The 22,509-nt window shown below is 41.6% G+C and overlaps 2 protein-coding genes across 3 annotated transcripts; both read left to right on the top strand.

Annotated features, from left to right (window-relative positions):
- Window positions 1–3,998: 3,998 nt before the first annotated feature.
- On the top strand, window positions 3,999–14,850 carry LOC146990310 (apoptosis regulator BAX). Its single transcript, XM_085771712.1, has 6 exons — window positions 3,999–4,224; window positions 6,922–6,970; window positions 10,495–10,656; window positions 12,359–12,491; window positions 13,909–14,013; window positions 14,111–14,850. The coding sequence occupies exons 1-6, from the start codon at window positions 4,152–4,154 to the stop codon at window positions 14,207–14,209; spliced, it is 621 nt and encodes a 206-aa protein (XP_085627838.1). The 5' UTR covers window positions 3,999–4,151; the 3' UTR covers window positions 14,210–14,850.
- A 2,508-nt stretch (window positions 14,851–17,358) lies between these two features.
- Window positions 17,359–21,806, top strand: rwdd3 (RWD domain containing 3). Of its 2 annotated transcripts, XM_085771694.1 has the most exons (8): window positions 17,359–17,390; window positions 17,511–17,621; window positions 18,198–18,430; window positions 18,894–19,121; window positions 20,372–20,490; window positions 21,128–21,234; window positions 21,636–21,668; window positions 21,768–21,806. In XM_085771694.1, exons 2-7 carry the CDS (start codon window positions 17,537–17,539, stop codon window positions 21,644–21,646), a joined length of 783 nt encoding a protein of 260 aa, XP_085627820.1. In that variant the 5' UTR covers window positions 17,359–17,390; window positions 17,511–17,536; the 3' UTR covers window positions 21,647–21,668; window positions 21,768–21,806. The 2 variants fall into 2 exon arrangements, with proteins under 2 accessions (XP_085627820.1, XP_085627828.1); XM_085771702.1 differs by lacking the exons at window positions 17,359–17,390; window positions 21,636–21,668; window positions 21,768–21,806 and having other exon boundaries at window positions 17,458–17,621; window positions 21,128–21,242.
- Window positions 21,807–22,509: the final 703 nt, after the last annotated feature.

Genomic DNA, 22,509 nt, shown 5'->3' with positions numbered 1-22,509 from the left:
AGACAGTGCTCGGTGTAATATTATGGTTAAATATTTAACATTTGATTAAGTACAAACACAAACACTACAAAAACCAAACCACAGGCTGTTCAGTCCATCATCACAACTCACCGTGCCAGCAACAGAGTTATATATGGTTCACTGTTGCCATCATGTGGTGGTGTGTAAAACATATTTGGTAGTGTGTGTGATAACAAATTTTTGGGATCACATTATGTAACTTCATATAACCATAACATGTGAACTCATTATCTTTCATTTTTAACTTTTTAAAGGGACTGACTGAGTGGAGGAGTCAGAATGTAACACTGTATTTTCTGGTAGGAAAATCAGCTCCAACACTGTATTAGAGAAGCACTGAGCTGGGACACACAGAGATGGAGGGGTGTAGAGAAACCTGGCAGACACATTAAGAGAATGGCTGGAATCGAACCATCAGAGCTCTTCAAAGAAGATAAAGGACAGCTTTAGGTGTGAAGCCAGGGGAACCACTTTGTGTCTTGCCCATGACTAAACAAAGTTTGTCTATTCAGCGATTCTGGGGAATGTACAGTAAAGGCCAATGTGATCATGGTCCGTGATATGATTGGTTGGAATGAGGAGGTGGGGAAAGAGGTAGTCTATCCCTAACCGATGTCAATATGAAAAATATGCAAAAAATTATCAGTTGTGTCACGCTGAGACTCATGTGGTTGTGTTTGTCCTTCCTCTTTTTCTTTCTCCTACTTTTTATCTGTCTTTTGACACGGCTCGGGTTGTGTTGCCTGGAAAGGAATAACACTCTACAACATTAAACTATCGTTATCACTGTATGATTTTTTTTTTTGAGTAATACTGTTAAAGCCCTATATAAATCCATTTACAGTAGCTTTACACCTCTGTAACTGTGGTTCACCAAGAAATAGTTTCAGAACATCAATAACTCATACGTTTATTGATGTACAGATTAAACACACAATGTACAGTGTGCGTTGATGACTGGCAGTTGTGGGTTTATTTTTCACCCTTTCTTTTTCAACCTTCTCACATTAAAACCAGTATGTCCTGAATTCAGCTTTAGTTTTTGAGACTTGTAGACAACAGACAGTGCTCAGTGTAATATTATGGTTAAATATTTAACATTTGATTAAGTTCAAACACAAACACGAAAAAAACCAAACCTCAGGCTGTTCAGTCCATCGTCACAACTCAGACACATGGATTACAGATTCTCACAGTGCCAGCAACAGAGTTATATATATGGTTCACTGTTGCCATCATGTGGTGGTGTGTAAAACATATTTGGTATGAGATCCTTCAACAACTCCTGGTTGAGGAATGGGATGCCATTGTGGTGGCATTTTTTTAAATAAAAAATGACGTTAGGGTTTAGAAACAACAAGACCTATAAAAGAATATTACGCCACTGTTAAAATCAAGGAATGGATTCTTTTATTTATTATTTTAAAGCAGTACTAAAGAACTTTCAGTTTTGGTTGAGTTTGGCGGCGCCGGTGGACCAAAGCGGTAGTGTTTTGCGTGAAGGGAGAGCATCGTATTCCTTCCTCTCTCTGTACCTCATTCTGGATGGACAGGAAACCCCAGTACTTGTGAATGTGTATGTATGTAAATACGTATGTATGTGACTGTGTATGTTTGTGAATGCGTATGTATGTGACTGTGTATGTATGTGTTGATGGACAGGAGATCCCAGAATAATGTGGTGTGCGTACCAAAAATCACATGCAGAGTGTAGAGTTCTCTCCATTGAGTGACAGGAAAGTCACCGTATTGACTAGAAACCAGGCTCACAGAGAGGCCAACTTGAAACTGATGAAGGAAAAAATCTGGGCCGTTGAGTTGTCCCACACCACGTAATAAAAATAAACTTTGAACTCAAAATGAAACGCTGGAAAAGATGGATCTGAAGTAGAGTTGTCTTTAATTCACTTAAGAACAAAGCAAAAGAAAAACAACCCAGGTCGCATATAGATAAAAGATAAGAAAATAAAAGTAAGGAACTTCATGCAAGGTATTGTATTGCATTAACGAACACAAGCGACTGAATCAAACTGGTAGCGCAGGGGCTTATATAGCTCAGTATGGTGATCTCACTCCAACACCAGCCCCCTTCCTCTGGTGCCAGGGGACCTGTTCAACTCCTCCTACACTTACAGGTGTCTCTTCTCATCCGTGAGCTTATCTTGCACCCATAATTCTGTCAAAAGTTGTTTTATGACTTCGATATCATAGCTTGCAACATATGAGAGCCAGCTAATCAAGGGCCCTTAGGCTGCCAAGCAGACACTCCCCCATCTATGCATGTTGACAGCGCACACACAATTCCCTTATCTGAGATGTCATGGCTTTAAATCAACATTAATTGGACACGCTTCACTGTGCTCAGGTCCCCTGCCCATCCAGAAGCAAGATTAAAGGGGTACATGTCATCACTCTGGGGGTTAGCAACAGGTCATCTGTGGGAACCTCAGACTACTGCTGTCATAGGCATGGACTCACTCGGTCCCCGCAAATGACTCTACTGAGTATAGAGCATTACCCTTTCAAACAAGTAAATCAAACATAGATATAATATTAAAATAATAAACATCAAAACAATTAAAATGATTATACTTTGATTACTGAAATAATAAAACAAACCATACTTGATTTTTAAAGGTGGCATAATATTTTACTTTTACAGGTCTTGTTATTCTTAAACTTTTACCTAATTTTTCATTAAAAAATACCACCACAAAACTTAGAGTGTAGAGACGCACCACATTGACTAGAAATGGGCTCACAGATAGGCCAACCTGACACATGGGAGTGTTGATTAACTAGCATTGGGTGTGTGTGTGTGTGTGTGTGTGTGTGTGTGTGTGTGTGTGTGTTGCAAGCCACAGTGTGGGAGTCATAAAAGTAACTAAAAGGGATTGGTACCCACTGGTACTGGGATGAGCTAATCAACACTATATTTATATAGTGTTGATTAGCAATAGACAAAGGCGACTGAATAATTCAGTTCAGTCAATTATTCAGTCGCCTTTGTCTATTGCCATGCATTGCTACATGCATGTAGTTCCTAACTTTTATTTTTCTGGTCTTTTTTGTATGCAACTCAGGTTGTTTTTTGAATTAAAGACACTTCAGATCCAACTATTCCAGCGTTTTATTTTGAGTTTTGAGTTTGAAATATTTACAGTAGGCCTACTGTGCAAAAGCAGGCAGTAAAGTAAGAATGCTTATCAGTCTGGGCATAGGTAACTATGAGGGTGGCCAAACTTTTACTGCAGGTCATTTTCCTTTTCTCATTCAGTCATTTGAAAATGTAAAATATGAAAAAAAAAAAAAAAAAAAAATTATATTGTTTAAAATGTGAAGTGAGTGTGTCTTTAACTTTACTGTATGCCTTTAAGAGATCCTTTCATCTTCCACTTGATGAACTGTTGGCATTAACATAAAGTAGGCTACATTTTGACCAGGGGTGCCCAAACTTTTTCATGCCACTGTATGTTCAAGCCTAAAGATCAAGAAGTCCTATGTTATGGCCTCCACTGAGGCCGACATCCACACAATCTGTGGTTATTCTGCAATTCTGCCTGTGTGCAAGTACTTAGAAGAATTCATGCTGCTTTGAAGGCAAAGGGTGGTCACCAAATAGCCTATTGATTAGATTTCTCTGTTCATTCACTGCATTTCACATCTGCCTAAAACTTTTGCACAGTGGCCTACGATAAACCAATGCTTTTAATCTAAGGATGAGGGAATAACAGTTCCATTCCTTTTTTTTTTTTTTTGAAACACTTTGTTTAAGTGGGTTGTAACGCCTGACGTCATGTGGTAGCCTATTTCTACAGTATGGCAAAGTCTATTGAACTAAAAATAAGTTAAGGGAGGAGTGAAAAATGAGGGAGGCCTTTCTTTATTTTGTAAAAAACCAAACACCAGAGACTCGTCTCGTACGTAGAGCGGGAGCCGGGTTTCTGCTGCGCTCCGTCTCTTCCGTGTCACTTCCTTGTTATTGCATGGGAAGCAACGAGCTTCACGGAAGGCACAGACCCGGGGAGCGACGCCGCTCCGTGAACAACCGAGCACCTGAACGGTAACGTTACATGTCGGAGGAAGACTTTGCGGTGGTAGTCGAGCTGACCGTCGGTGTGGAGTGAGTCATGGCTGACAGGCGGGGAGAAGAGGAGAGGAACGGCCCAGAGCAGGAGCCTCAGGGAGCCGTGGGTGGAGAAGGTATGTGGAGCCATGTCAGGTTGACGCTGAGTCGAGCCGAGCCGTGCCGAGCCGAGCCGTGCCGAGTCGGCCCGCGACAACTTTTTAAATTCCGCCGGTGGTTTTTTTTACGCCCGTGTTTAACTCGTCAGGAATTGAGCAAGCGGTAAACGCGTCGACATATTTCCCCGTGTTAACATGAACCCAAGTTTGACTCCGACCGACCGTTTCCTGTCGCTAACCTGACCCCAGCCTTTACCCCCTCTAACCCGGCGACGAGGGGCCGCTGCGCTGCGGGCCACACCTGGAGGTTTCTGTCCAGAGAGCTGCTCAATGTCTGTGTGTCTGACAGAGCAGAGACTGCTGGGTTGAACTGACCCTAGAGCAGTATTACTGGGTTATTAGTGAAAAAACTATAGGCTACGACTGGATTCATACCGAGCTAATGTAGGCCAGTGGTTGTAAAGCAGGGATGAGTTCAGGTCGGCTCGGTGCGGCTGCTGACAAACAACGTAGCCTAAAAAAGAGTCAGACCTGACCGCAGTGTGAGCGGTGCTGCTCGGGGGGGAGGACACGCTGTTCTCCGTGGAGCCTTCACACTTACAAACACTGAAGAGAAACCACAGTGAGATACGTGACCGTCAAACACTGATTAGCTACAGCTTTATTGTTATGAGGTGAAAGGGCGAGATGGAGACGACAACCACAGGCTGATGGCTTCAGGAAGATGACGTCACCCGAAGACGAGTGAAAGAAACTTTTTAAAACGGTGTATTTATTATGTAGCTAATAGAAAAGCAACATTTAAGCAGTAACACTGTAGTTGAGGATGACATACTTCACACCAACTCAAGCACATCGCCCAGTTTATCCAGGCAGACTAAATCAAATGACTGAGACTCTGTAGGCAGGCATTAGGCTACAACTAGGCTACACTATATGCCCCAAACCCTACACACCCTACTACACACTTAGATTTTCACAGAGAAATACTACACTGATGTAAATGTTTGTTAGTCTTGTACCAAACAAACCTATTCCTTTACATCTCAGAGATTTTTTAGTCATGTAGGTCTACAGTAGGCTATATTATAGCACCAAGCTCTATAGACACTTATGGTAACAGTGCACACCAGTGTGCCACATTTACCTTTATCAAAAAATAAACATCTTTTGGGATTTGAATATTACAGATGGCTCTATTGTGATTTTGATTTTGACCAAAGCTCTGTGCATCTTTATTGGTTTCCCAAAACCGAAAACAGCTGCAAAACAGATGAGCAAGAGTCATTCAGATCTGTAGGACAGACATCAATCACCATTCTGTGTAGTTAACGTCATGAAGCAGCAGATGATTCATCTGTAATGACGACTGTCCTGTGTACACAGACAGACAGAAACTGAAAGTCTGTCGCTGTTCCATCTGTAATTTTGAATCCACCGTTAGTAAGAGACACAGCTGAACAGATCAGACCTCTGGCTATTATCACATTATAACACAATGTCAATCCAATTAAATTAAATTGTGTTCCACCTCCCAGTGACATAAAATCTGTAACTGTAAAGCCCCAGGCAAACAGCGTCCATGCTTCATGTTGGTTTAATAGGAAATCTTTTCTTTATCTGTATTATGAATTAGATGGTTGAACTGATTCCTCCTCATTTTTTTCAAACCCTAATTGATGTCCATTGTTTTAACCTAACCCTAACCCTGAAAAAAAATACACATTCCATTGTTTGCTAAAAAATTATATTATAGCGAACAATGGAAATGTGTATTTTTTTTTTCCAGGTAAAACCTCTTTTAGGCCGTGAAAATAGGCCGTTTCTTTGGGTCTGTTCACAACACTGTATGTTGTAAATCTCTGGGCAGGGCTATTATGGGCTGGCGTTGCTAACGGGAGGAGTGCAGAGAGTCTTCTACTGCAATTAAAGTACTTAGGGGCTATTTGTAGATCGTACAATCCCAGTTTTAAAAAATGATACTATCCCTTTAAGACAAGATGATGGACATTTCTATCTGAACTTTAGAATAACTACACCCTTCAGAGAAAATAACTTGCGCTGACTAATGTGCAAATTGTTTACTTATTTTTCTTCATTTACAAAGTCAGATACCACACATACATCTGGGTTAACAATATCTATTTGTTAATTTACATTTACTGATATTTTCTTCATGCAGTGGTGGGAAGTACCACCAGTTAATGGATACAAAGGCAGCTAATGTTACGAATGAAGCCACAGTGTCAGGTTTTGTTTAACATGTTTGTATTCACTCCATCGTCTCCCCCCTTATGCACTCAGCGGCAGCACAAATACAGACCAGAGCCCAGCCACTGAAATTTCACAGCATCATTCATCTCACCACCACACTGTCAGTGATTTCCACTAGTGATGTAGTGGTGCAGCTGCCGTGCACACCCTAGCTGTTTGCCTTTTACTTTTTTACTCTGAACCAGTTCATCATTATGAGAAGCACCCCAGGTCAACACTGAATACTTCACGTGCACATACTGCTACTAAGCACTTGTACATGCCTATTATCATACATGATGTACTTCCATACATGCATACACATATGTATATGCACTCAAGCTCACACATACTGAATGATCTGATTCTGTACTGAATATAATCATTCATGTTATGATGAAGTGATTGGAAACCACATTGATTCCCTTGATCTTGTGCTGATTGGTCCTCTTACTGTTCCAGATGTCATCGATGATCCCATCCTGGAGACGGGGGCAGTGGTCCTCAGAGGGTAAGTCTCACCAAAACACAAGTGCAAAGTGTCCCATGCTTTGACAGGCAGCCCAACACAACATCAACACTGACCCAACCAAATATTGATTTTCTGTTTCTTTCTATTTCAAATGGCTAAAAATGTCTTCCACTGTGGAGCTGTGGGCTGAGTATTGATTCACTGAAATGGAATAACACCAGTCTGATCCTTTTATCTATCTAAATATCAAATATTTTAATCACCTACAGTCACACACACAAAGATTCTTCAGAGCAGTAAAGCAACTGAACACTTGTTCTGTTTATTAGGGTCCGGGCAGCTAAGCTGCCGGGACACTATTGTATTCCTAGGAATTCTTCTTCTTCTTCTTCTTCTTCTTCTTCTTCTTCTTCTTCTTCTTCTTCTTCTTCTTCTTCTTCTTCTTCTTCTTCTTCTTCTTCTTCTTCTTCTTCTTCTTCTTCTTCTTCTTCTTCTTCTTCTTCTTCTTCTTCTTCTTCTTCTTCTTCTTTCTTTCTTTCTTTCTTCTTCCAAGGAAGTCATACTTCCCATGGGCGAAAACTCACCAAACTTTGCACAAAGGTCCAAACCCATGCCAGATTCACTCAAGCGTTTAAATTAAAAAACTTTAAAAATTCCTACCAAACCAACGGTAGATGCTAAAGTTTTGAAACTTCACCACAATGTAGCCCCAATACTGCTGAAACTTTTGCACTTTTCCACTTAAACTTATTACAAATTATGAAGTCCATCACTCTGTTTTTTTCAATAACTGTAAAACTTTTAAAATGTATCTCCTCCCACAATTTTTGCTCAATTGACACCAAACTTGCTACAGAGCATCTCCAGACCGTCCTCCACAAAACTTGTTTCTTGGATTTTTGATTAAGCAAAAATTGAGCCTACAGTGCATGAAAACGTTTGACTGTAAACAGTACTGTAAACATATACCATCAAATTCTTGATAAATACATTTTCAATCTTCCTGAAAAAAAATGACAATATTCTGGAGTCATGGTTGATGAAGTTTGGCAAATATCAGAATTTTATCTCAAAAACTGAATTTTTGAGAACATTTTGAATTCTGCTCTCATGGGAACAACTGCAGTCAATGTGAGTGTGGAATTTATAAACATCATATTTTCTCTTATGAAGCAAAACACTTATCATTAAAAACAAATCACCAACATTTCCATGCTGTCAAGATGCAATTTATGTATTATCAGATTTTTGTTTAGATGACTGAATTTCTGACATTTTGACCATTTCATCACAACAGCTGCCCGGGCACTGGCTCACCTGAGTGGATAAATGAAGCTACACAGCAGGTCTCACTATCAGCTAATTAGCTCAGTGAGTTAGGAGCTAGTTCTTGGTGTCAGAGATTGTGAGTTCGAGACCCAGCAAGGGTGATGACGATGATGATGACAGATTTAAATGTCAGTTGTCCTCAACACGAAACACAATACAATTGTCCTAATGGTGGCATCACAGCAAGCCTCTAAGTTTAAAAATCCAAATAGTTTGGACTGGACCATGTGCGAAGGCTCCTAACATCTTAGAGTCACAGTAGATGTTTGACAAATACATATCATTATTTTACCTCAAAAACTGACTTTTCTTTTTACTGTGGTTTCAAATCTGCCTACACGACAGTGAATGGCTTACTCAATTTGTGAAGCCACTGTTGAATGGCACTTGTCAATTAGCTCAGTGCGATAGACACCGGTCTTTGGTTCCCGAGGTTATGGGTTCAATCCTCAACTGATGCAAATTGAACATTATAAGGTCAACTGTCTTGTCTTCCTATTCTCCTGTTTGTTGCTCAGAATTGCCTAGATTTGCCCAAAAGTAGCCCGGACCCGACCCATCGCTGCGCAGCAGCTATAATTCTTAATATGGAACTTCATTACATTTAACTGGTTATTTCCACATACGTTGTTCCCCGTGTTTGTTCTGTTACAGGCAGACCTCTACATATTTCAATCCACTTAGCCTTTTCAGTCTTGTCTAGGAATTTGGTAAAACAGCATGTTCCTTACTCAATGTAAATTCATGACATTACCACAGGTTGCAATTCCCAGCACAGTTTCTAGGAGTTATTTATAAGTTATGCTAAGCCTTTTGATGCCTAAAATACCCTATGAAATATTTCAAAACGTTGCGGACTAAACATTAGCGAGCTTAGCTAGCCTCCAGATGTTTGTTGCCTAAGCCACAATGACCTAACCTTGGGGCTTTTATTTGGGCCTTGTAGCACAGCCACTTTTCTGGAGTGTCTTTGTAAATATGTTTTCTCAATGTTAGTGAAAAGAACGATACTGTTACTTCAGCGGTTTATTCAAATGTAAAGATTTTAACCAGATACTAAGGAATTCCTCATAAGGTCAAAGGTCACAGGACACCCTGCATTTATACTGGTTGTTGTGACACAATCCAGTTTTCCTGGAAGCCTTATTTGTGTTATGGCGCTTTTCCACTGGCGCGGCACGGCCCGCATATTTTGCTTTTCCACTAGCCCTAGTACCTGGTACCAGGTACCATTTTTAGTACCTCCTCGGCTCTGGTTCCAAGCGAGCCGAAGCGATACTATAACGGGACGTCAGCCGACTGCCTTCCACTGATTGGGCAGAGCGCCGGCGCGAGCGCGACGTCCGACATGAGAATCAAAAAAATTTCAAAACCACAGTGGCAACAGTGCCAGCTGATCTGTACCAAGACTGTTGTTATTCCTTCACCCGAGTCAAATGACTTCTGCGTGTAAAACCACACTTTGGTCTGTTAACGAGGTCCAGACGAGTGAGTTTGGAGCTGACGAGCGGATTCAAAAAAGAGAGGCGGACAATGCGGCCCCGCGATCGCCTCTGCGATCAGCCCCGTTCCGCCCCCGCCCCCGCGGAGGAGGTACTAGAGAACTCAGCTGTAGTGGAAAAGTACCTTTACCGGGCCGTGCCGTGCCGTGCCGTTCCGTGCTGTGAAAGTGTAGTGGAAAAGCGCCATTAGTATAGGTGTGGCTACAGAGGAAAGTGAGGTACCAGTAGATTAGCTGCACTTTCCAATAACCAAACTCACACGGAAATCATTTAAAAAGCTAATAAAAAAACATCTTGGAATTTCATATGTGTAACATAACACATGTGCGCATACACATGCACACAAACATGCATACACACATAGGGTTTTATATAGGCTCATGTAGGTTATCTTGTTGTTGTCACTTTGATTTGTTTTACCCCTTTATTTTATTTTATAGCCACTGTATATTGGAGTGTCTTATTTATGTTCTTTGATGTAGATGACGATTTATACCTATTGTAAAGGTTTAATATAAGTTTTTGTTACCTTTTCTTGTCTTTTTCGTGTTGTGATTGTAAATGTGTGTTTAAATGTACTGTTTTTAAATGTGGACCCCAGGAAGACTAGCAGTGCTCTAGCGTGCAGCTAATGGGGATTCCCGCAAATAAACTAAACTTGTAATTCCATTGAAAAAACAAAGAAGAAACGACCTGTGATTCTCTTGATAAAGTAGTTTTCCTTTGTCCCAGGTACGTGATTGAGCGCATAAACACACAGGACCCTGCTCGACAGGTCAGCTCTGAGGACCTGGGAGGACGTCCAGACGAGCAGCGGGACCCGCAGGTCAAAGAGGTGGTGGAGCAGCTGCTCAAGATCGCCGATGATCTCAACAGGAACGTCGAGTTCCAACGGTGAGATTTCACTGGTCACAGTGATCAAGGTGTTCAGACTCCTTCACTCACACTCGTTGATTTCGTACACAGCAGCACAAACCTTCTATATGTTTGAGAGGAGTAGAGATCATTCTATGAAGGGTTTGTTGTGTAACATAGTTGAATAAGTGACGATGATTAGGATCCTCACATTAATGTATAGAACAAACACCAGGTTTCATTAAGTTTTCATTATTTAAAGCAATACTTTAGTAGAGTTTGGCGGTGCCAGTGGACCAGAGCGGTTGTGTTTTGCCTGAAGGAAGACCCCATTTCCCATGAGCACTGGCGCGTAGTGTCATAAACATCCTGATCTCCTGGTCATGTGCAACAACTCGGTGCTGACTTGTTGATCTGCCTATTTTGTGATTTTACAATCAGTATCTCCTCGTTCATGGTGTCAACGTGGTGAAATGGTGTCTGAAAACCTCTGACCTGTTGACTTCAGGCCTTACACGATTCTCTGTCCCACACTAGCTGCTCTGTGCTGAATTTATGCACGGTGCTCCAGCATCCAGCAAAAATAAAAGCTCTGCGGAGGGTGCAGGGGCCGTGACTCAGAGGCAGGGCCATTGTATAGGGGGGAAAGGTGATGATAATTCTAGGGGCCCAGCGCCCAGTAGGGTCCACAAAAAAACCCAGTAGTCTAATCTTTGTATGACTGAATTGTTCTGGATAAGACCCTGACTAATACTCATGCTGCATTAGCATCAAAACAAAGTAGGCTTAATAAAAAATGATAATACATCTGTAGTCTAAGAAAAAAAGTGGAAGAGTCAGGGGGCAGGGGCCCACTATAGTATTCTTTCAGGGGGCCCAGAATTCCTAGCAACGGCCCTGCTCAGACCGGTGGATACACTGACTAGAATAGAAACGTATCGGCTCCGCAGCCGTTCCGCATAACTGTCCCTCTCTGGTTTTTTAGTCTCCTCGGACAAAATTTTAAATTTCTTTAGTTTTCTTGCTGCTCCTGCCATGATAGCGGTAATCCCACATGAATGGGGAAAGGGGGAAGCTGCTTAGTGCCAGTGAAGGCGACACAGACACCCTCAGGCCATGACAGAAGTGTCATTCAACCTGTTGTAAGTCGATGTACCATCACAAAAATATTATATGAAGGTTGAAAAGTTACTAAGTGTTGGTTTAAAGTCATAAGGGTTAGGTTATTAATCATCTTATTGTCCCTAGATTGAGCAATTTTTTAACCTTCCTCTATTGATCCAACCTCTGGTAAACGCTGATAGATTCAGCTGATATACTAGTCATAAGTCCCCACACACCATTTTAAACATATGATTCATGGAGGAGCTTGTTGCCAAAAATAAAGAAAAGCACCTAATATTTAGTTTCAAGCTGGATGCAACTGGCAAGACAAAGGACAAGAAAAGTATTGAAAAAAAATAAATTAAATATGACATTTGTAGTGACCAAAATGATCATGGTTATCACTGTTTAGATATCTTGAAAATGTTCAGACAGTAGTAACAGATAGCAGTTCATGTTTGTTTCTGGGTTTCCCTGCTGCATGCCTCACTCTTTGTATGTGAAGCAGTAAACCCAGAGGTAAACAAACTTCGAGGTTGAATGGTGGATCTAGGTAGGTGGGGTGAGGCCGTGGACCCGACAGTAAATTGTTAAATAAATGTTGTTAATTAAATTTGTGTCCTTTCCCTCCCTTCAGACTGATCAACCAGGTTCAGGGTAACTGTGCTCAAGACATCTTCATGCAGGTGGCCCGGAGCATCTTTGCTGATGGCATCAACTGGGGCCGAGTGGTGGCCCTCTTCCACCTCGCCTACAGGCTCATACACAAGGTAACACAGAGCAGGGCTAGAAGTCAGGGACCAGTTTTCGGGAGGATGCTGGGTTAAGTTGCTCTGTAGAGGGGGAGATGTAATCTGTAGTGTATTTAAAAAAGTGAACTGTTCTGAACCATTTATATTATTTGCCCCTTGATTATGGAGCACAGATTGGTACAAAATATGTTTTCTGACCTCCATGTTGAGACGTCAAGTTTGCACACTTTAGGTCAGCAGATTACAGTGTTCTAATGCTAATGTCTTAAAGGGATAGTTCACCCAAAATTCAAATTGCACTCATTATCTACTCACCCTCATGTCGACTAATAAGGGCTGGGAGAAGTTTCAGAGTTATCTGTGGCTTCTCTGAGTTACAGGGGGTCTCGGCGTAGCAGTGCATGTCCATATAACGGTTGCAAATGGATACCACTTACCACAGTAATCGCACTGACCCCAGTGCAAATCGCGCGAGATTTGGACGGACCAGGAAGAGGAGCTTCCGCTACAAACAAGCCTGAAATATAGACTTATTCAATTTTTTTCGGAACAATTTCGCATTTCGGGGCTTCAATACAAGACGGACATTACATACGAGCAGCATGGAGGTATTTGGATGTTTTTTGGTGTGTCTTTTTGTTACGATGAAAAGTGGTATCCATTTGCAACCGTTATATGGGCATGCACTGCTACGCCGAGACCCCCTGTAACTCAGAGAAGCCACGGATAACTCTGAAACTTCTCCCAGCCCTTAGTCGACATGAGGGTGAGTAAATAATGAGTGCAATTTGAATTTGGGGTGAACTATCCCTTTAAGATATTAAAATTTGAGTGCCACCACTTTATCAATTTCTGATGGGAAACCCTTTAAACCCCAGCCATTTAAAGAGAAGAAACAGGAATGTTGACACTATTAATATCTATATTTCTATAGGTTGCTCCTCATTGAAAAATTGACATTCACTTAATTAGGTGTGTTAGTCTAAATGCCCACTAGATGGCAGTGTAGAAGGAAGAATTTGGGTTCAGTAGGTAAAGCATCAAGCTGTTTAAGTGGTTTCCAAGACTTACAGAGAACATCTGACTGGATGATATGATGTCATGTGGTGTGTTGTTCACCTTGTGGACGGCCTGACAACTCATGATGTATAGACACATCAACAATTCAACTGCATATACTAATGGATACATGAACTTAACCTTGTGTCTCTCAGATTTGTTCATTTCACCAATCACAAATCTTTCACAAGAGTCAGTGACTTGCCTCCACACAGACAATTACGATTACTGGCTCACAGCTGTCATAAGACACACGTTACATGGTACATAGCCCAAATGTGGCAATGTGCATCAGTAGTTTTGCATGACTTTACCTCAAAAACAATTTTGTCTCATAACGTTCTGTTATTGTGTTCTTGCCATTCGTGTTTTAAAGGCTCTGACCACCAACCATCTAGAAAACATCAGGAGGGTCATCAGCTGGGTTCTCCAAGTCATCAGAGAGCAGCTCTACGGCTGGCTCATACAGCAGGGAGGCTGGGTAAGTGAAGTGAAGCGTGGTCTTATGGTCCAGTACGTGGACTTGTCTGTAAGATCCAAAGCCCTTCATTTTGGTCTCTTGTTATTGTGTTTTTCAGGAGGGGGTGATCCGTGGCTTTTCCCGGTGGAGGACTCTGGCCACAGTAGCATCAGTAGCATTGGTAGCAGCCTTCGTTTTCTATAGGAAAACACGCTGAGACCGTAAGACCTCACAATCTCCCAATCAGGGCTGCAGCTCCATCCCTGGGGTAAACACAGCTTGTTAATAAAGACTTTTCTGGACATTAATTACAACCATTCCTCAACCTCCGTCTCGTTAACCAGAGGAGGTCTAGTACTGTAATCAGAGGCAGGAAAACCTCCTCTCTTCTCAGGTTTCCAAGAACATAAAAGTGCATTCACATCTGCCTCCACTTCCTCCGTCTCCATCACCTTCACCAGCAATGATTCTGTGCCTTTCATGAAATTACAAGAGCAACTGTCACACGACTTGTCTCTGTCCGTTTGGAAGTTCTCAGCTCTTGTCAGCAGAACACATCGTTTATGAACACTTGCAGACCCAAGGACCTGACCCTCCACAGACCAGGTGTCAGGTCTTTTCTTTGCGGTCCTTACCTGTTCTTGGGTCTGAGGAGGAAATGGTTTGGTCCTGAGGGGACGTGAAAACCGCTGCGTTTGCAATAACCAATCAGATTCCAACAAATTACTGACTTGAATGTACTGTAGTTTCATCATGTCAGCTTGTGCCTTAAATTTGATCTTATCTTGTTATTTTTGTGCGAGAGGCAGCCATGTTGGCTCCTGAGTGATTTCAACCCAGACCTTTTTTTTTCATACATGTTGTGTCGTGCCATCTGGAAGCCACACAGTCACACATGTTTCAGGTGTACAGTCTTCACATTTCCAATTTAAAAATTTAAAAGGGTGACAAAGTAGGAGGATGCTCTGGTTCAAGAGGTAGATGAATACTAACAGTCGTCCATCACCTGGTTAAACAAGGCTAAGACAGTGAGTCACTGTTACAGTCAACTGTTTGCCTGTGATGGCTACGATCCACCTGTGCATCTTTTCCTGACAAGTCCAATTTCATTTGTCGAAAAGGATAATTTCCAACAAAACAAAGCATCTGAGTTTTTTTTAATTTATCTTAAATTGATCTGAAGTGAAGAAATTCAAACCAATAGATTTCTACACAGTGTCATCTGAAGCTCCTGTTGGCTGTATTTCTTTTGAAGCACACAGTCCTGTACTTTAAAAAAAAAAACTCTTTCATAATGATTCAACCAGAGGGTTTCAGCTAACAGTCCAAATGTTTGCGTGTGCAGAAAGTGAATGTGAAGCAGTCCTGACTGACTGTAGTCCCTGAATGCATCCTTCCACCTTGTTACTCTGCAGCCGTGGTGAAGTTCTTCTGTTCTAGACGGTGACGTTTTACTTCTGTCGACAGTCACTCCGTTTGCTAACTAACTACTATACTGTGAACACATCTGAGATGCACACTAGCTCCATTTGTACATGAATGTGTCTAGAACTGTGGAATCATGTTAGCATTAGCACATGAGCTCCTTCTCTCTGTGATCGTCTACATGATCATGTATGAATGCATATCACACACACAGGAACGGGGCACATGGTTAAAATACTACATAAGAGGCCAAGGCTGCATCGTAAACCACCCACCTGCAGTCCCAGTGACATCCCTCACTCACTCCCCACACTTTAAACACTGATATTATAATCATCTGTATGATAACTGTCACACGTGATCAGTGTTTTCAGATGTGTCCACATTATTATACCCTGAGCTGGGCACCTGCACCTCTGTTGACATACAGAGAAAACAGTGTGTCACCTACTTCTCTGTAATCAGCAGTTGCTTTGTGCAGTATTTCATCTTCATTCTCACACCAGCCGGTTTTAATGATGAACAGATGCTGGTAGATTTTTAAACTGATGCAATTGCTGCCAAAAAAAAAAAGCTGTTTAAGTCCTTTTAGTTTTTACATTTGTACTATTTTATATGAAACGGGTCCACAACTGAGGAGAGGGAACTTTTAAAGGCCATTCTTTACTGCTCTGGGGAAACTGGTGTATAGATCCATAGATAATTATTTAATTGATGTTTTTTTTTGTTTTTTTTTTACTTGTAGCGGCATGTCAGTGTCAGGTGGTCTGGTGGAAAATGAATGATTGTGGTGATTTAAATGGAAACAGTGAGTGGTGTTGTGTCAAGTATTTTGCTACCAAACTGATTGTGCACTTTGAAGAGGGAAATCACACTATTTATCTTTTTCTGTGGTCTAATACAGCCTGATGACTATTTTTATAATCTGATTGGAGTCTTCTTATGTCTATGAATAAATTTCAAATGTGTCGTACCACTCTCTGCTCCTACTGTGTGTGTTTCTGAGTCATCCAGACCTGACGCGAGGTCTCAACACGCCTCTATGTTGTCAGCTCTCACACTCTATGTCTTCTTGTTAAATCACTACACATTTTAAACTAAGCCACAAAGTCTTGCATTAAAAAAAAACAAAAAATGGAAATAGGAAATGGCATCACAGCTACAGACTTATTAATTGTTTAATGTCTTTGACATTCATTCACCCTCTGTACAGCTTTGTTCATGTTGAAATCTGGTGAAAAGCTCCTCAGTAGCACACATACATAGCCTAATTTTAGTTTTATTTTGTCACATAATCTGTCTTCATTTATGCCTGTAAGGCCTAAACAATTAAGTATCCCATTCAAACCATTGTCTGGACCACTTAATGTTTGTTTAGTTTGGTTTGTTAAAGTTATATCCACTACAATAACATCTGCAGCATCTGGCTGACTGCCTAAACCAGGCAGAGAGGTGAGAGGCAGGAGTAAATAGCTGCATGGTCATATGTGGGATGTGTTACTGTTAACGCTTATTGACAGGGAATTCAATGCAACACCGTAGCCTATATATTACATCATCTGATAGAGATATTGTTCTGCAACTTGTTTTTAAACCTCTAGATTTTTATGGTCCTAAATAAAATCATCATTCGACATCTCTCCTTGACCTTGATGATATTTGTGTTTACTGGGTTATATCAGAGACGTAAGGACTTTGGTTATATGAGAGAATTTAGTTAGGATCTGGCTATAACCGATGGAGGGCAGCATTACGCTGGATGGCGTAGGTACAGCCTGCCGGAATCCTAGAAGAAGATATTTGTGTTTACTCAGAGCCAGTCTACGACCCTAAACCTCAATATTAGAAATTCTCTGGTTTACTTTACTTGCGCCAAAGATAAACCGTCTTTGCTTGCGCTTCACTGAATGGAGCCCAGACCGGAACTGTTGTTCTGGTGTAAGGAGCGACCCGGACAACGTAGCTGCGGACAGGTGTAGTACATCCCGCAGCCGAACTTGCTTTGGAACTTGTAAGTCCACTGAAACAAACAAAAAAAAGTCCACTGAGTCTGTACGGTATTAAAAGTGTTAAATGCTGTGTGTCTCGTGCAGCGGTGGTGCAGATGACGTCATGAATCATGTCTGAAGCTGCAGTAGAGGAGGTTTCTATTCTCTCCGCCATCTACTGCGGACAGGGGGAGTTCCAGCTGCTGCAGCAGTCCGGTGAGTGTCCCAGCGGAAGTCAGCTTCTGATTGGTTGACGTTATATCTATCGCCCTGGGTGATTGGTGATTTGTGAAATCTTCTTTCTATTTATGAAAATGCAAAAAACAAAACGTTGGTCTAACGTGAACTATGCAGACAAAAACATGCTGTAAGGTCCCTTTGTTGCATTTTCAAAGGTTTCCCAAATAAGAAATTGTGACATAGGCTATATCCTCTGTGGGATAATGTAGACCAAATCTGAAAAGTTCAGGTATTGTGGGTTTTGATCAGGACCTGGTCTAATGAGTTCTAGATGAAGAAAAATGCAGTGGGTTTTTGCACTTACACAAATAATAAAGGTTTCACAAATCAGAAACTACTAAGAGATTATTTGCTTTCTCTGGAAAAGAATTCAGGTCTTACTCTGAATGTTATGTTAATACATGAAGAGGTCTATAAACAGAGGATTCTCAGTCAGTCCTATAATAGGAAGTATGTGGGCCCCACTCTGGCCAAGGACCCGGGCATATGTTGGTCTAGATGGCTGCTGGTTTTATTTTCCTTTCTGCTGCTACGTTGTGACTGTGTTCACAGAGCAGGACGGGTTCCTGGTCCAAATAAACACCTCAACCGGAGGAGAGAGAGCGCTGAACCTGAGTCTGTTGTTCCACCTGCACCCCCGGTACCCCTCCTGCCCCCCCGACATCTCCGTCTCCTCCACTGCTTTCTCCAGGACCCAGTGTCACAGCATCAGACAGAAGCTGCTGGACCAAGCTGCAACCTTATCACCAGAGCCAATGGTTCATCAGCTGGTAGAGTGGATCCAGGTACTTTTCTTAAGAAAACTCCAGAAAACTCCAAACGCCAGATTCATGAACGTGTTCTTAGACCACAGAAATGTGATCTCCTCGTAAGTTGTATTATTTAGCACAAGTAGCCTACCAGCTCTTAAATGTGCATAAGTATGCTCTTGTGTGTGCATAGATTTTGTTCTTAGCTAAGAACAAATCCTGAAAAAAAAAACATTTGTGAATGCCACAATCTTCGTAAAAACTGCATAAGTGGGACTTAAGAACAAATTGTGGTTCGTGAATAAGGCCCATTGAGCTATCTGTAGCACATTATTTGATTTAGTCATTTGATAAACATAATGTAAAAGTCTCAGTCCCTGTAAGTAGAGGTGTGGCTCTGAAAAGTTTCCTGAATATTATTGATTATATATTTCATGAATATTAGCAACATCTACATCAGCAGGATTGAATGATGAAGCCGCTGTGTGATGTTTGACAGCATCAGGATGTGGAGGGGACTAAGGACACCAGAGGAGCAGAGGAGGGGGTGAAAGGTGGAGACAGAGAGGAGAGGTGGACCGCTGTGCTGTCTCTGGACCACATACGATCTCTGAGCCGCTACGTTGGACTGCTGGAGGGCTGGAGCCAGCAGCTGCAGCTGACTGGGAGGCTGTTACTGGGACGGATCATACTGGTTATTCTGCAGGGAGCCAGAGCTGACGTCAAGGTACTGACTCATCACCACATATCCTTGTGTTACATGTAGATAAAAGGTAAATGGACTGAACAACCTTCAAAGTGCCACCAGGTGTCACAGTATGAAACATTATGTCATTTTCATCATCAAAGCTCATTCTGTGTATCATTTCCTTCACTGATGGCTGAACCCCAGAGGGCAATTATAATTGATTAGATATTATGTAATCAGTCAAAAACCCCAAAACACTCCCCATCACTCCTTTCCTTCCTCTGAAGTTAGCATGCTAACTAACTAGCTGTCCCTCTCCACGACAGAGTCACTGTGTCAGCCAGAGGGCACATTGTAACCTCCTGTGCTATAAATGCAACACTGGCTTTAAGGGATAGTTGAGGTTATTTGATGTGGGGTTGAGTGAGATAGTCATTGTTTATTTGTATATTAAACCTTTATTTAAAGAGGAACTATGCAAGTCTGGTCGCTTTCCTCTGTGTTGCTAACCCTCCTCCTGGCCATGTGCATTTGTTTGCAACGAAGCTGGTGAGAAATCAGTCAATAGAGTGGTAGATAGATAAAGTTATTTATCATATACAATGTTACAATGTGTATATTTGTGTAGTCTTATCTGTCATGAACAAGAAATTACAGGTTACTACAGGTTACGGCCGGGGCTTACAAGAGCTGGGACACCAGGGTGGCAGTTCTGATCTTACAAGGTTGGTTTTCAGCCAAGAGATGCTAGGTGGAAGGTAGAGAGTCTCCATTCTCCCTGGAACAAGTTACAAGTCATTGATTTAACCAGCAATAGGACTCTGGAGCTGCTTAATGGAGGTAAAAAATCCTGCATAGTTCCCCTTTAAATAAGATTCAAATAGAATGTTTCTATTGAGTTATCTAGAGGGTGGCACACAGTACAGGGGCTGTCCGTCCATTCATTCCACAGTCACTAATCCAAACAGGACACGTGTCATAAGTTGTGTTCATTATTAACACTTTTGTATGCATGTGTGTGCCAGTTCAAAAGTTCTCTACAGTTCATGTTCATCTTCATCTTCATGTTGTTCTAACACATGGTCGCTGCACCTTGCACTTTGTTGTTGCACCTTGTATGTGTGAGGAAAGCCGTCCACCTCCCACTTATCTTTACCTTCACATTGTGTGTGATGCTCTGTAAGTTGAAGTTGGAGCGTCCCACATTTCACTGTCATGTTTTCAACAGTGTTTTTGTGATCACATGATGAGTTACCTACTTCAGAGTCACCGTTGCGTTGCCTCCGCAGGAGTTTTGTCGCCTGTTGAAGACGGTGAAGGTGGATGTGGATTCTTCTGGGAAAAAATGCAAGGAGAGGATGATGAAGGTTCTCATCGAAGCCCCCTCGTCTTCCTCCTGTGAACATGGGTAGGGATCACATTACTTGAATGAGGACGAGCCTTGGGTCTAAGGGCAGAGATGTTGTTATGATGCCATGTAAAGCCCTTTGAGGCAAACTGTTTGTAAAAACGGGCTATGCCCCTGCTGGATAAAATTGCCTTGCCTTGCCGTAAGTAAAAAAAAAAAAAAGAAAAACCCTTAGGATTAAACAGAGCATGATGAAAAATATTCACATAAGTTATAATCAATAGAGAATATTCACTATGTGATCACAGGCCAAAATGATCAGATGTAAAAGTAAACGTAGCCTAAAGAGAACAAAACTGAAATGGAAAAATATGAGATAAAAGAATATAAAATATGAGATTAAAAAGTCCATTAGAAAGTAAAAATTAATTTTATTGAAATTTACACAGTGGCATTTCCCAAACGTTGCTTGTGGCTCCTGGTGACAGCAGACTTCACCAGCTGGTGCATTGTGGGATTTATATTTACGCTCCAATGCGGTATTAACCTAAGTGTAAGTAAAGTGCAAATCAAGCTTTTCAAACTTTTGGTCGTTGGAGAAGTGGGACACACTAAGCCCATGAACGCACACGCGAAGTGCCCAAGCGTGTAAGTGTGTCTGGGACAGGCCCTTAATGTCTCTCATGTCTTCTGTCAGGCTTCAGAGGTTTGCGGTGGTGGACTACCAGTCCTCAGCAGAGCTGTCTGCAGCCTTCCAGGAGCTCCAGGTCTCAGATCTCTACCAGCAGATACTGCCGTCATTAAGTGAGTGACAGAGCACCATGTGGAGTGTAGAATCTGATGTCTGAAAAGTTGTACAAGTATGTCTCAGTTTAAGAATATGTTTAAAAAAGAAAAGATAAGCATCTACAAAAAAGAAGAAGGAGATAGAGAAAAAGAAAGGAAAAAAGAAAAGATAGATAGATGAGTGGTGTCTACCGTTATTTTGTTTGTTTTCTGGTCATTACTATGTTTCATCATTCTTAATATTTTGAAACAGAGAATAATATTGGTTTTCTTCACCCTGCTCCTTTTCATTCATGGTGAAAATGTGTATATTATGTAAATATGTGCAACTATGTGAGAATGTATACCATGAATGAAATAAATCGAAATGAAATGAAATGTCATGGTTCAGACTTTTCACCTCCGGTCTCCTCTCACAGGAGGGACGTGATGTGTTGCAACCTGTGGCTCTGGTCAGTCCACTCCTTCAGCCTATTACCCAGAAAGTGAAGATATGAGGTGCTACAGGTTCTCATAGTTTGGTCCTGACTTTGTCTCTGACTCCTCCACAGGAACGCTGGGGAGACTCCGTCTCAAATGGAGGAGAACCACAACAAACTTCACAACAACCTGACACTGTCAGCTACTTCATATTAATATTGCAGAAATTATGGAATATTATTATGGCCTGCAGTTTTAATCAATTATTGCTTCAAATCTGCCACTCGTTCAGCTTTGCAGAGTAGCTACCATAGACTGTAGAAGCCACACCAGCTCCAGCGTCAGCCATTGATGCAACACTAACCCAGTGTGCATGTATGTGGGCTGTGGGAGGAAACCAAAGTTCCCAGAGAGACCCCACGCAGGCACAGACCTCTACACAGAAGCTCACAGTTCACTTCAATCAGATTCTACTTGTACAGTGGCAAATAATAACTCACATTGTCATTATAAAGGGGTGTCTAGAGTGGGAAGTATCAGAGAAAACCTCCAACAACAATGTAGAGATGAGAGAGGCGTTAGGAGAATTGTTAACGGAAATGTAGAAGAGAGCAGGACACTTTAAATGTATGTATTTTCATATGTTCCATATGTTTGTATTTTTGTATCTAATGAATACAGTTATACGTACTCGAGTCACATGACTTGGACTCGAGTTATGAATTTGATGACTTTGTGTGAATGTTCTCCGGCCTACATGTAGCTTTGGGTAAATTGAACATAGCTGTGAATGTGAATGTGGATAGAGACCTGGAAACAAAGTGACTTAGTCCATTGTATGAGCCTACAATATGAAGACAGTCATTTGTGTTA

Source organism: Trachurus japonicus, chromosome 3 (assembly GCF_045865225.1).
Source record: "Trachurus japonicus isolate A0001 chromosome 3, Traja_1.0".
Classification (NCBI taxonomy): Eukaryota; Metazoa; Chordata; class Actinopteri; order Carangiformes; family Carangidae; genus Trachurus; species Trachurus japonicus.
The sequence above is the reverse complement of the archived record's forward strand: the minus strand, read 5'-3'. Positions and strand labels throughout refer to the sequence as shown.